The sequence below is a fragment of the Manis javanica genome, chromosome 12, assembly GCF_040802235.1.
Source record: "Manis javanica isolate MJ-LG chromosome 12, MJ_LKY, whole genome shotgun sequence".
Taxonomy (NCBI): Eukaryota; Metazoa; Chordata; class Mammalia; order Pholidota; family Manidae; genus Manis; species Manis javanica.
The window spans coordinates 31,919,779-31,934,779 of NC_133167.1; the positions used below are offsets into that span (position 1 = coordinate 31,919,779).

The 15,001-nt window shown below is 40.7% G+C and overlaps 1 protein-coding gene across 6 annotated transcripts in view; it reads right to left on the reverse strand.

Moving 5' to 3' along the window:
- KIAA2012 (KIAA2012 ortholog) overlaps positions 1–15,001 on the reverse strand; it is a 129,534-nt gene that overhangs the window by 92,660 nt on the left and 21,873 nt on the right. For all 6 annotated transcript variants that reach the window (XM_037009186.2, XM_073218331.1, XM_037009184.2 and 3 more), the window contains 2 exons: positions 6,094–6,262; positions 3,502–3,648 (listed from right to left, as the gene is read on the reverse strand). In XM_037009186.2, coding sequence (XP_036865081.2) covers positions 3,502–3,648; positions 6,094–6,262 — 316 coding nt within the window. The remainder of the gene's footprint in view (positions 1–3,501; positions 3,649–6,093; positions 6,263–15,001) is intronic.

Genomic DNA, 15,001 nt, shown 5'->3' on the forward strand with positions numbered 1-15,001 from the left:
GAAAGAAATAGAAAATCCAAACAGACCAATTACCAGCAATGAAATTTAATCAGAAATCAAAAAACTACCCAAGAACAAAACCCCTGGGCCAGATGGATTTACCTCGGAATTTTAACAGACATACAGAGAAAACATAATACCCATTCTCCTCAAAGTTTCCCAAAAAATAGAAGAGGAGGGAATACTCCGAAACTCATTCTATGAAGCCAACATCACCCTAATACCAAAACCAGGCAAAGACCCCACCAAAAAAGAAAACTACAGCCCAATATCCCTGATGAAGGAAGATGCAAAAATACTCAACAAAATATTAGCAAACCGAATTCAAAAATACATCAAAAGGATCATACACCATGACAAGTGGGATTCATCTCAGGGATGCAAGGATGGTACAACATTCGAAAATCCATCAACATCATCTACCACATCAACAAAAGGAAGGACAAAAATTACATGACCATCTCCAAAGATGCTGAAAAAGCATTCGACAAAATTCAACATCCATTCATGATATAAGCTCTCAACAAAATGGGCATAGATGGCAAGTACCTCAACATAATAAAGGCCATATATGATAAACCCACAGCTAACATCATACTGAATAGCGAGAGGCTGAAGGCTTTTCCTCTGAGATCGGGAACAAGACAGGGATGCCCACTCTCCCCACTGTTATTCAACATAGTACTGGAGGTGCTAGGCACAGCAATTAGACAAAACAAAGAAATACAAGGAATCCAGATTGGTAAAGAAGAAGTCAAACTGTCACTATTTGCAGATGACATGATATTGTACATGAAAAACCCTAAAGACTCCACTCCAAAACTACTAGAGCTAATATCAGAATTCAGCAAAGCTGCAGGAAACAAAATTAATACACAGAAATCTGTGGCTTTCATATACACTAACAATGAACCAATAGAAAGATAAATCAGGAAAAGAATTTCATTCACAATAGTATCAAAAAGAATAAAATACCTAGGAATAAACCTAACCAAGGAAGTGAAAGACCTATACCCTGAAAACTACAAGACACTTTTAAGAGAAATTAAAGAGGCCACTAACAAATGGAAACTAATCCCATGCTCCTGGCTAGGAAGAATTAATATAATCAAAATGGCCATCCTGCCCAAAGCAATATACAGATTCGATGCAATCCCTATCAAATTACCAACAGCATTCTTCAATGAACTGGAACAAATAGTTCAAAAATTCATATGGAAACACCAAAGACCCCGAATAGCCAAAGCAATCCTGAGAAGGAAGAATACAGTGGGGGTATCTTGCTCCCCAACTTCAAGCTCTACTACAAAGCCACAGTAATCAAGACAATTTGGTACTGGCACAAGAACAGAGCCACAGACCAGTGGAACAGAATAGAGACTCCAGACATTAACCCAAACATATATGGCCAATTAATATACAATAAAGGAGCCATGGACATACAATGGGGAAATGACAGTCTCTTCAATAGATGGTGCTGGCAAAACTGGACAGCTACTTGTAAGAGAATGAAACTGGTTCACTGTCTAACCCCATACACAAAAGTAAATTTGAAATGGATCAAAGATCTGACTGTAAGTCATGAAACCATAAAATTCTTAGAAAAAAACATAGGCAAAAATCTCATGGACATAAACATGAGTAACTTCTTCATGAACATATCTCCCCAGGCAAGAGAAACAAAGGCAAAAATGTACAACTGGGATTATATCAAGCTGAAAAGCTTCTGTACAGCAAAGGGCACCATCAATAGAACAAAAAGGTATCCTACAGTATAGGAGAATATATTCATAAATGACAGATCCCATAAAGGATTGACATCCAAAATATATAAAGAGCTCACACACCTCCACAAACAAAAAGCAAATAATCCAATTAAAAAATGGGCAGAGGAACTGAATAAACAGTTCTCTAAAGAAGAAATCCAGATGGCCAACAGGCTCATGAAAAGATGCTCCACATCACTAATCATCAGAGAAATGCAAATTAAAACCACAATGATATATTACCTCACACCAGTAAGGATGGCTACCATCCAAAAGACAAACAATAACAAATGTTGGGGAGATTGTGGAGAAAGGGGAACCCTCCTATACTGCTGATGGGAATGTAGATTAGTTCAACCATTGTGGAAAGCAGTATGGAGGTTCCTCAAAATGCTCAAAATAGACTTACCATTTGACCCAGGAATTCCATTTCTAGGAATTTACCCTCAGAATGTATCACTCCAGTTTGAAAAAGACAGATGCATGCTTATGTTTATCGGTGCACTATTTACAATAGCCAAGATATGGAAACAACCTAAATGTCCATCAGTAGATGAATGGATAAAGAAGATGTGTACATATACACAATGGAATATTACTCAGCCATAAGAAAAAAACAGATTTTACCATTCGTAACAACATGGATGGAGCTACAGGGTATTATGCTCGGGGAAATAAGCCAGGCAGAGAAAGACAAGTACCAAATGATTTCACTCATATGTGGAGTATAAGAACAAAGGAAAACTGAAGGAATAAAACAGCAGCAGAATCACAGAACCCAAGAATGGACTAACAGTTACCAAAGGGAAAGGGACTGGGGAGGATGGGTGGGAAGGGAGGGATAAGGGTGGTGAATAAGAAAAGGGGTATTACGATTAGCATGTATAGTGCGTGAGGGGCACAGGGAGGGCTGTGCAACACAGAGAAGACAAGTAGTGATTTTATAGCATCCTACTACGCAGATGGACAGTGACTGTGGAGGGGTATGTGGGGGGGACTTGGTGAAGGGGGGAGCCTAGTAGACATAATGTTCTTCATGTAATTGTGGATTAATGATACCAAAACAACAAACAAACAAAAAAACTAAGAACAGTGCCTGGTGCAGAGGAAGAATTCCATAACTATTAATATGCATCCTTCTGCCTCTGGTTATCACTGCTCAGAGGTCACTGAGCATTTGTGACACTGTCATCCTGCTTTTTGGAAAGGAGAGTCTGTTTTCAAAAAACAAGGACGTTTTTTATTATGGCCCATTACTTCCAACCTACCAAAATATAAAAAATACACTTAGATGCACACATGAGTATAATTTCAAATGTCTAGATGATGTTTTAAAAAACTGGAGTGAAGACTTGTTGATACTATTACGGACTTCTAATGAATAAATACATATTCCTATGTGGATTAGAAACAATATTGTATTGGTTAAAAACACAGGAAAACTGTAGAGCATGCAGCAAATTTTTAGTAAGTTTGATTCTGTTTTATACCAAAAAATATTAATAGGGGCATGAGTTAGTGAGCAGGTAAGTTGTAAGCTAGATACAAAGTTGGTTTTATTATAGCACTTTGGTTAAGGCACCTGCTGTCTGAACAAAAGCAATCTTCAAGTGGCTGGGGAAGAACAAACCTCTCTTCTAGGCTCCTTATTCATGGCTAGGGACACATGTGTGTCTTGCCTTGCTTCCTTTTAGAGAGAGACTCTTGGGCGATGCTGGAGGGAATGAGTAGCTACCTTGAGGTGAGAGTGGGTCCCTGCCCACGTTCCCTGGGAGATGCACTGTTAACACCCTGGGCCTTTGTAGTGATGCATGCTTCAGGGAAGGCCTCCACAAAGGCCTGGTCTCCTCTGCTTCTGGTCCTGACTCAGCGGGTGGAGCACCTAGGAGACAAGGAGAAAGCTGAGTTGTAGAAGACATCTGTGGTTTTTGTCAGCTCCTTTCTGGGGACTCATCTCTCCCCTGCTTCACTAGTGTTTTGGGTGGAGCTGTGTCCATTCCCTGGCTCCAGGGATGGGATGGGTAGGTGACTGGAGCCTGTCTAATGAAATCGGAGGCAATATTCTGGTACTTTTGCAAGAGCATTGAAGGGCATATCCTTTCTACTGGGTTAGCAGGTAGGAGGTTAGCCTGGGATTGCAGGAGTCCATTTTCATCCCCACATGGGAAAGCCTTCTTGAGAAGAAGGGCTGATGGAGCTCAGAGACAGACAAATAGTGCTCAGGTGGCATTTTCTGAGGCCTGGATCCAGCTGAGCCTGGAGTTAGCTGATCTTTGCACTACCCAGTTACATGACCTAATACATTTCTTTTTTGGTTAGACTGTTTGAGTTAGGCTTCCGACATTTGGTACTGACTGACAAAGGAAGGAAGAACTCAAGGAATTCACTTCCTCTGTACTTTACTTCTGTTTTTCATTGTGGCAGTGTGTTGGCAAGTACAATGTATCTAATAGCTGTACAGATCTGGTTCATGATTGCTTTGCTTCTTGAACGTTCCCACCAGGGTCATCAGAGAAAATAATCAGGATTTAACCCAGTCCTGCGAATAGCCTTGTCTTTGTGTGTATTGAATTAGCCTTTTTATTCTGATGGTTCAACATCTGGAACTTTCCTGACCCTGGGGAGATAGTCCCTCCAGGACTAGCTAATTCCTATAGATAGGACAGGACTCACCTGAAAGCATACCTCTCATATGTAAGCCAACAGATCCAAAAACAAAACAAAACAAAACAAAAACAACCAGTCCAGAGCCCCTAGCCCTCCTTTGTGGGACTCTTAGACACCCAAACACTGTTCACCTGGACCAGATACCAGAGAGTTAGGAATAGCCCTTATGCCCAGAGCCTGCCAAAATGATTCAAACTCACCAAGGCCAAACCAGCTTAGCCTGCTTACCCTGCCTTGCTCATTTCTTCACACTAAAACCTCAAACCTCAACAGACTCTTGCCTATCTCTCCAACCCCTCACCCGCTAACTGACCCTGGCACTTCCCCATGTGACCCTGCATGGCATGGCATATCTCTTTCTTCTGGGAACTATGAGTAACAAACTGTTGTTTCAATGGCAATGTCTCCTGATTGGCTGACTTCACCATACCTGAATAATAATAAAACCTACATTAAAAAATACAGTGTGTGTGTGTGTATTTTAAGGAGTGAAATAATTCTTTTGAAAGGCAAAATCTATGTACAGTTAAATGCACAGAACATAAGTGTGCAATTGAGTTTTGACAAATGTATATATCCATGCAACCAATGAAGATTTAGAACATTTTTATCACCTCAGAAAGTTGCCTTATGTCCCATTCCATCGACTGGTCTTTTAAGCTCAACAGTTGGACATTCTTCTTCATAGTGAGAATACCAAGAGCCTTAGAACAAAAACTCTCTCAGAAATCAGTGGCAATTTCTGCTAGTGTCTAGAAACTTAAAACTAGGATCCCTTGAAAATTGGAGTCAGCTGTTTAGAGAGTCATATTTGGCCTTGGATTGCTCAGAGAAGTCCCAGGAGCAAGAATGTGTTTTAAGCAAGGGTATTATGTAATGACTTGGGAAGGTTGGAAATAATTTCTCCTAGGGGCATGGGGAAGGGTCACTCACAAGACACCTCCAAAAAGCCTTCTGAAGTCCCCCAGTCGGAACTGATTTCTCCCTTATTCATATTTTCTTAGCACTTTGCTCAGAAGCACAAAATATCTGCCATGACATGGATTGTAGAGATCATCTAAGGTTACATAATAATCTAATTCAAAGGCAGGAAAATGGCTCTTCTTACAGATTTTAATCTTTCTTTTGTAAAATGAAGATCCAAAGATCCAAATACCCTTTCTCCCTTGGCTGCCAGGAAGCTCAGCTAAAACCAGTGCTTACCTACAGCAATGAATTCATCCCAGATGTCTAATAACTTCTATTTCTCTGTTCTTTTTAACTGTTTTTCTTTAAATTTCAATTTTAATTGTCATTTCATTTATCATGTTTGTTTTTTGTAAGCTGCCTGAAAATTCTTGCACTTTGTAACACCTGTGGCACATGGCACATCGGACTTAATTATGTGTATGCCTGTCTTCCTTTTTCTTCTACAGTTTAGCAAAATGCACTACTTAATGAAGGTCTTAATAAATATGAAAAAATTGAACTAAATATGACCATGAAAGACTTACTTCTGAATTTTGCCCCTTTTCCTTCTTTTAAAAAATGTTCTCTGAAGGGATGACCCTGGGGAGGGTCAGCCATGATTTAGGAGAGGATTGCATTAGTGAGACCCCCATCCCAGTTCTTCCTGGCTTGCCTGAGTTCCCTCAAGAGCAGGCATCCACAGGGGACCTACCTCTTCTGTGGGCATTTCCTTTGAGCGGGTGTGTGGTGTGGAAATGAATCTCCACTGGGAAGATGAAGAGCTCTGCTGGTGGCTCACTGGCTTTAAACTGACTCCTCAGGGGGTCCAGGACTCTGGGTGGTTCTTCTAAGATAGGAGGTAATTTCAAAGCCTTTGGTGCCTGAAGAAAATGAAAAACAAAACAAAACCCAACACAGCAGGTATTTAAAACTTGCTGCTTGCAGAAGACAAATGACACTCGATCTTACTGGATCTCTGGCACCAGGGGCCGCTGGGTGTGATGCAGTTTCAGTACCCATGGCTGAGAAGTAAAGCCAACTGACCTGGGAGCCGGGTATCTGACTGGCCTGGGGCCACTTTGCTTCTAGGGAATTCGGCTCTGTCCCCCTTAATCCAGTCTCCATTTCTTCTAAGATGTGTAAGTGTGAAAACTGCAAGAGCCTTTGAGAGGAAATAGAGTCTTTCTTTCTCTCGCAACCTGGGAAACTAAGCCAAATTGAAACCACACAATGGAGATTTCTATGTACGGAGAGGGAAAAGCTTCAGCGTATGTGGCTCAGAGAAGAAAGCAAGGCACGGGACATGGGGCAATCTTTTATATAAGCAGGGCAGTAAAAAGGAATATGCATTTGCATTTGTTTACCTTATGTAACCTCTCTAAACCTCAATTTCTTCCTCTGTAAAAGGGCGTAATCATATTTTATACCTCATAAGGTTGCCATGAGGATTAAATGAGCTAATTATACATAATTACAATAGTGTTTGGAACTCAGATTATTTCCATATTTCTTTGAGAGTAGCCTCTTCTCCCATAGGGCTTAATACCCAGTCTTGCCTCTAGTAGAATATCTAGGCATCTCCACACTTCTGCAATATGAACAGAGTTAAAGAAGAATTACTGTGTATCAGAATCAGCACAACATAAGCCCAGATTTTGTGTTAAAAAAACCACCAAACATAGGGACATAGGTGTGTGTGTGTGTGTTTGTGTACAGGGAGGTGGGGTGGGGGAACACTAGAGGTACTACTTAGAGTTTCCTGTTTCTAATTATTCAGAAGTTGCTGAAAATTTCTCAATTTATTCTCTGGCTTTTAACATATGAATATGGTTCAATGAAATGTATATGTGTGCTGGTTTCAGGGAGTTTGATTTCACAAGAGGGAAAATAAAAATGTTTCTCACTGTTTTAGTGCTTGAAAAAAATGTTCAGAAACACACAAAAGCATATTACATGTTTAGAGTTCAATGGGGAAAGAGATACAACCAAATATATGTAGGGTAGTATTTATAATTTCAAGACATTAAGAAAATGATTAACCAAATGCATGCACATAGCATCTTTACGTTCCTGGAGACCTTTACTGTCCAGGTGCCAGTTGCCCACCAAAGGCCCTCCTTTTCTTTTGTAGTGTAAGAATTTTCTTTTTTAATTTAATTTAATTTAATTCTGGTATCATTTATCTACAATTACACGAGGAACATTATGTTTACTAGACTCCCCCAATCACCAAGTTCCCCCCACAAACCCCATTGCAGTCATTGTCCATCAGCATAGTAAGATACTGTAGAATCACTACCTGTCCTGTCATCACATGCTGTACAGCCTTCCCCGTGCACCCAGCCACATTATGCATGCTAATCGTAATGTCCCCTTTTGTTCCCCCACCACACTGCCTTATCCCTCCCTTCCCACCCATCCTCCCCAGTCCCTTTCCCTTTGGTAACTGTTTATCCATTCTTGGGTTCTGTGAGTCTGCTGCTGTTTTGCTCCTTCAGTTTTTTCTTTGTTCTTATACTCCACATATGAGTGAAATCATTTGGTACTTGTCTTTCTCCGCCTGGTCTATTTCACTGAGCATAATACCCTTAGCTCCATCCATGTTGTTGCAAATGGTAGGATTTGTTTCTTCTTATGGCTGAATAATATTCCATTGTGTATATGTACCACATCTTCTTTATCCATTCATCTTTCTGATGGACACTTAGGTTGCTTCCATTTCTTGACTATTGTACATAGTGCTGCAATAAACACAGGGGTGCATATGTCTTTTTCAAACTGGGCTGCTGCATTCTTAGGGTAAATTCCTAGAAGTGGAATTCCTGGGTCAAATGGTATTTCTATTTTGAGCATTTTGAGGAACCTCCGTACTGCTTTCCACAATGGGTGAACTAATTTACATTCCCACCAGCAGTGTAGGAGGGTTCCCCTTTCTCCACAATCTCGCCAACATTTGTTGTTGTTTGTCTTTTCGATGACAGTGATCCTTACTGGTGTGAGGTGATATCTCATTGTGGTTTTAATTTGCATTTCTCTGATGACTAGTGATGTGGAGCATTTTTTCATGTGTCTGTTGGCCATCTGAATTTCTTCTTTGGAGAACTGTCTGTTCAGTTCTTCCGCCCATTTTCTTATTGGATTATTTGCTTATTGTTTGTTGAGGTGCATGAGCTTTTTATATATTTTGGATGTCAACCCTTTATCGGATCTGTCAATTATGAATATATTCTCCCATACTGTAGGATGCCTTTTTGTTCCATTGATGGTGTCCTTTGCTGTACAGAAACTTTTCAGTTTGATGTACCCCCAGTTATTCATTTTTGCTTTGTTTCCCTTGCCTGGAAAGATATGTTCATGAAGAAGTCACTTATGTTTATGTCCAAGAGATTTTTGCCTATGTTTTTTTTTTCTAAGAGTTTTATGGTTTCATCACTTACATTCATGTCTTTGATCCATTTTGAATTTACTTTGTGTATGGGATTAGACAATGTTCCAGTTTCACTCTTTTACATGTAGCTGTCCAGTTTTGCCAACACTAGCTGTTGAAGTGGCTGTCATTTCCCCATTGTATGTCCATGGCTCCTTTATCATATATTAATTGACCATATATATTTGGGTTAATATCTGGACCCTCTATTCTGTTCCACTGGTCTGTGGGTCTGTTCTTGTGCCAGTATGAAATTGTCTTGATTACTATGGCTTTGTGGTAGAGCTTGAAGTTGGGGAGCGAGATGTCCCCTGATTTATTCTTCCTTCTCAGGATTGCTTTGGCTATTTGGGGTCTTTTGTGGTTCCATATGAATTTTAGAATTATTTGTTCCAGTTCATTGAAGAATGCTGTTGGTATTTTGATAAGGATTGCATTGAATCTGTAGATTGTTTTACACAGGATGACCATTTTGACAATATTAATTCTTCCTAGCCAAGAGCATGGAATGAGTTTCCATTTGTTAGTGTCTTCTTTAATTTCTCTTAAGAGTGTCTTGTAGTTTTCAGGGTATAGGTCTTTCACTTCCTTGGTTAGGTTTATTCCTAGGTATTTTATTCTTTTTGATGCTATTGTGAATGGAATTGTTTTCCTGATTTATCTTTCTATTGGTTCATTGTTAGTTTATAGGAAAGCCACAGATTTCTGTGTATTGTTTTCCTGATTTCTTTTTCTGTTAGTTCATCATTAGTGTATAGGAAAGCAACAGATTTCTGTGTATTAATTATGTATCCTGCAACTTTGCTGAATTCCGATATTAGTTCTAGTAGTTTTGGAATGGAGTCTTTAGGGTTTCCTATGTACAATATCATGTCGTCTGCAAATAGTGACAGTTTGAATTCTTCTTTACCAATCTGGATGCCTTGTATTTCTTTGTTTTGCCTGATTGCTGTGGCTAGGACCTCCAGTACTATGTTGAATAACAGTGGGGAGAGTGGGCATCCCTGTCTTGTTCCAGATCTCAGAGGAAAAGCTTTCAGCTTCTCACTGTTAAGTATGATGTTGGCTGTAGGTTTGTCATATATAGTCTTTATTATGTTGAGGTACTTGCCCTGGACACCCATTTTGTTGAGAGTTGTTATCATGAATGGATGTTGAACTTTGTCAAATGCTTTTTCAGCGTCTATGGAGATGATCATGTGGTTTTTGTCCTTTTTTTGATATGGTGGATGATGTTGATGGATTTTTGAATATTGTACCATCCTTACATCCCTGAGATGAATCCCACTTGATCATGGTGTATGATCCTCTTGATGTATTTTGAATTCGGTTTGCTAATATTTTGTTGAGTATTTTTGCATCTACCTTAATCAGGTATATTGGTCTGTAATTTTCTTTTTTGGTGGGGTCTTTGCCTGGTTTTGGTATTATAGTGATGCTGGCTTCATAGAATGAGTTTGGATGTATTCTCTCCTCTTCTGATTTTTGGAAAAGTTTAAGGAGAATGGGTATTATATCTTCTCTATATGTCTGATAAAATTCAGCGGTATATCCATCTGGCCTGGGGGTTTTGTTCTTGGGTAGTTTTTTGATTACTGATTAAATTTTGTTGCTGGTAATTGGTCTGTTTAGATTTTGTTTTTCTTCCTTGGTCAGTCTTGGAAGGTTGTATTTTTCTAGGAAGTTGTCTATTTCTTCTAGGTTTTCCAGCTTTTTAGCATATAGATTTTCATAGTATTCTCTAATTATTTTTTGTATTTCTGTGGAGTCCATCATGATTTTTCCTTTCTCATTTCTGATTCTGTTGACGTGTGTAGTCTGGCTAGGGGCTTATCTATTTTGCTTATTTTTTTCAAGGAAGGGCCTCTTGATTTCATTGATTTTTCTATTGTTTTATTCTTCTCAATTTTATTTATTTCTTCTCTGATCCTTATTATGTCCCTCTTTCTGCTGACTTTGAGCCTCATTTGTTCTTCTTTTTCCGGTTTCAGTAATTGTGACTTTAGACTATTCATTTGGGATTGTTCTTCCTTTTTTAAATAGGCTGGGATTGCTATATACTTCCCTCTTAGAACTGCCTTCACTGCATCCCACAAAAGTTGGGGCTTTATGCTGTCATTGTCATTTGTCTCCACATATTGCTTGATCTCTATTTTAATTTGGTCATTGATCCATTGATTATTTAGGAGCATGTTGTTAAGTCTCCATGTGTTTGTGAGCCTTTTTATTCTTTGTACAATTTATTTCCAGTTTTATGCCTTTCTTGTCTGAGAAGTTGGTTGGTAGAATTTCCATCTTTTTTAATTTACTGAGGCTCTTTTTGTGGTCTAGTATGTGGTCTATTCTGGAAAATGTTCCATGTGCACTTGAGAAGAATGTGTATCCTGCTGCTTTTGAGTATAGAGTTCTGTAGATGTCTGTTAAGTCCATCTGTTCTAGTTTGTTGTTCAGTGCCTCTGTGTCCTTACTTATTTTCTATCTGGTGGATATGTCCTTTGGAGTGAGTGGTGTGTTGAAGTTTCCTAGAACGATTGCATTGCATTCTATTTCTTCCTTTAAATCTGTTAGTATTTGTTTCACGTATGTTGAGGTTCCTGTATTGGGTGCATATATATTTATAATGGTTATATCCTCTTGTTGGACTGAGCCCTTTATCATTATGTAATGTCCTTCTTTATCTCTTGTTACTTTCTTTGTTTTGACGTCTATTTTGTCTGATACAAGTACTACAACACGTGCTTTTTTCTCCCTATTGTTTGCATGAAATATCTTTTTCCATCCCTTGACTTTTAGTCTGTGTATGTCTTTGGGTTTGAGGTGAGTCTCTTGTAAGCAGCATATAGATGGATCTTGCTTTTTTACCCATTCTGTTACTCTGTGTCTTTTGATTGGTGTATTCAGTCCATTTACATTTAGGGTGATTATTGAAAGATATGTACTTACTGCCATTGCAGGCTTTAGATTTGTGGTTACAAAAGGTTCAAGAGTAGCTTCTTTACTATCTGTCTAACTTAACTCTCTTATTAAGGTACTATAAACAAAGTCTGATGATTCTTTATTTCTCTCCCTTCTTATTCCTCCTCCATTCTTTATATGTCTTTTATGTTTCCTTTGACTGCTTTTGTGAGTAGTTGATTTAATTTTTTTTTTTAGATAGTATTTGGTTGGTCTGCTTTCTTTGCTGCAATTTTATTTTCTCTGTTGACATCTATTTAGCCTTAGGAGTGCTTCCAGCTAGAGCCATCCCTTTAAACTATCCTGTAGAGGTGGTTTGTAGGAGGCAAATTCCCTCAACTTTTGTTTGCTCAGGGTATTATTTAATCCCTCCTTCACAGTTAAATGATAATCGTGCTGGATACAGTATTCTTGGTTCAAGGACCTTCTGTTTCATTGCATTAAATATATCATGCCATTCTCTTCTGGCCTGTAAGGTTTCTGTTGAGAGGTCTGATGACAGCCTGATGGGTTTTCCTTTGTAGGTGACCATTTTTCTCTCTCTGGCTGCCTTTAATACTCTGTCCTTGTCTTTGATCTTTGCCATTTTAATTATTATGTGTCTTGTTGTTGTCCTCCTTGGGTCCCTTGTGTTGGGAGTTTTGTGGGCCTCCATGGTCTGAGAGACTATTTCCTCCCCCAGTTTGCGGAAGTGTTCATCAATTATTTCTTCAAAGACACTTTCTATCCATTTTTCTCTCTCTTCTTCTTCTGGTACTTCTATAATGTGAGTATTGTTCCATTTGGATTGGTCACACAGTTCTCTTAATATTGCTTCATTCCTGGAGATCCTTTTATCTCTCTCTGCCTTAGTTTCTCTGTGTTCCTATTCTCTGATTTCTATTCCATTAATGGCCTCTTGCACCTCATGCAGTCTTCTCTTACGTCTTTCCAGAGATTGTTTTATTTTTGTATTCTCCCTTCCCACTTGCTCCTTTAGCTCTTGCATATTTCTCTGCAGGTCCATCAGCATGGTTATGACTTTTATTTTGAATTCTTTTTCAGGAAAATTGATCAAATCTATCTCCCCAGGCCCTCTCTCAGGGATTGTCTGGGTAATTCTGGACTGGACCAAATTCTTCTGTCTTTTCATGGCAATAGAGGTAGCTGTAGGCAGGTAGTGCATGTGTCATCTGGGAGAACAAAGTCCTTTCCTGCTTGCTGGTTGCCTTGCCCTTCTCCACTGCCTGTGTCAGTTACCTGCACTCCTGGAGCAGCCTCTGGATTAATCCCTTAAGCTGCTGTGGGTGGGGTCGCTGTCAGTGTATCCCAGAGCCCTGCGGGGAGTGGCAGTTGCACCATGTGTGCTCTCCTGTGAGAGTGGTGCCCCTTCATGCCTTGCCCTGGTTTTTTCTGCCTTCGCCAGGCAGCTGCACACTGGGAACAGCCTTTTGGTTTGGCCTGAGTGGCTGTGCGCCGGGAGGAGATTCTGGGTGGCTGCTGGGGGTGCAGCTGCTCCTGGGCTGCTCTGCCACCACCACAGGCACATGTGGATGCTCCCAGGATGCTCCGCTGCCACCTATGCAGACTTGTGCATCTGCTTCTGGGCTGTTCGGTCTCCACTGTGGGTTTGTGCGACTGATCCCAGGCTGCTCCGCTGCTGCCCGTCTACTGGGCCGCTGTGTTAGGGGTCGTGCTGGCTGGGGGAACGACTGGCAGGCTGCTTATCGCCTTGAGGGGCTTCAGAGCTGTGCTGCCTCCCAGGGGGCTGGGGCGCCTGATGTTCCCTGGGATTCCCAGCTGCTGGGCTGAGTGTGCCGGGATGCTTCCATCCAGCTGTGAGGCCCCTGTCCCTTTAAGACTTTTAAAAAGCACTTGCTTTTCTTCTGTCCCAGGGGAGCCGGTTGCAGGGACTCACTCTCAAATTTTGCTTTTCTGTTTCTCTAATATCCAGCACACCATGCAGTGTGTGTCTGTGCTCCTCATGTGGGTTACTAGAGCTGGTTGTTTAACAGTTCTGGGCTTTCACTGCCTCCCCGCTCTGACTCCTTTCCTCCCACCAGGGAGCTGGGATGGTGGGAGTGCTCGGTTCCCACCAGGCTGCAGCTTGTATCTTACCCCCTTCGTGAGGTGCTGAGTTCTCATAGATGTAGATGTAGCCTGGCTGTTGTACTGTATCCACTGGTCTCTCTTTTAGGAATAATTGTATTTGTTGTATTTTCAAAAATATATATGATTTTGGGAGGAGATTTCCATTGCTCTACTCACACCACCATCTTGGCTCCTCCCCAATGGCCCTTTTTTGAATACTGACCTTGTGCATTTTGTTTGACAAGTTTACACTGAGAAGTCTATGTGGAAATGCAAATGATTTGCATGAGGTATGGCTGACAGGCCAAGCCTGAATTTCTTTATTTTAATTAAAATTTTATAGAGTTTTACTATAGTGGAAAAATATTGCTTTCCTCTGCTAAACCACATGCATGGACTGAGGGAGGAGACTTCTGTCATCTGAGCCTGGATCAGCACCAGGCTGACCTGGGAGTGAGATTAAGGGCTTTCCTCAGGCCTACAGTGGCTCTGGAAGGCCAGGCCTGCTGTTTACTGTGGGGCTAAAGAAAACTGGGAAGACAGAGGGCTTGCTGGTGTGGATAGAAAGGATTAGATCAAGTTAGACAGAAGAAATCTGAGGAAATCCTGAACAGACTGAAAGCAATGTCCTTCAATGGCAACAGGACCTCCTGGAGTGCCCATAGCTTCTCCAGGGCCATTTCACATGACAGAAATCCCCACAATGAACTAACATTGCTGTTCCCAATTGGACACAAAACACTTTCATGAAGATGCGTCATCTTCTTTCACCCTTCCATCAGCCCAGTGAGGTTGGCATTATTATCCGTGCCCACAGATGAGGTCACTGCAGCTCAGAGAGGTGAGTGACTTGCTCAAGTTCACACAGCTTCCAGAGGGCAGAGCACACCAGGAACCCTGCTCTCATTCCTGCTCAGCACAGGTACTTCTAAACCACTGAAGATCCACATGAAACTGCAAGGCAGGAGTAGGCCAAAGGAAACTATGGGCATCGCTAAGGAAGGAGGTGTACTTGACTTCTGAAGGGTTGATCAACCTACAGAATGTATCCTACATTTTCAAAGGTGACAGATCTCAATTAAGCAAAAATATTGCTGGATTCAAGATCTCTAGCATTTTGAGCTTGAAGAGGGTCAATTGCTTACAAGCTCAGATTCTATCCTTACAT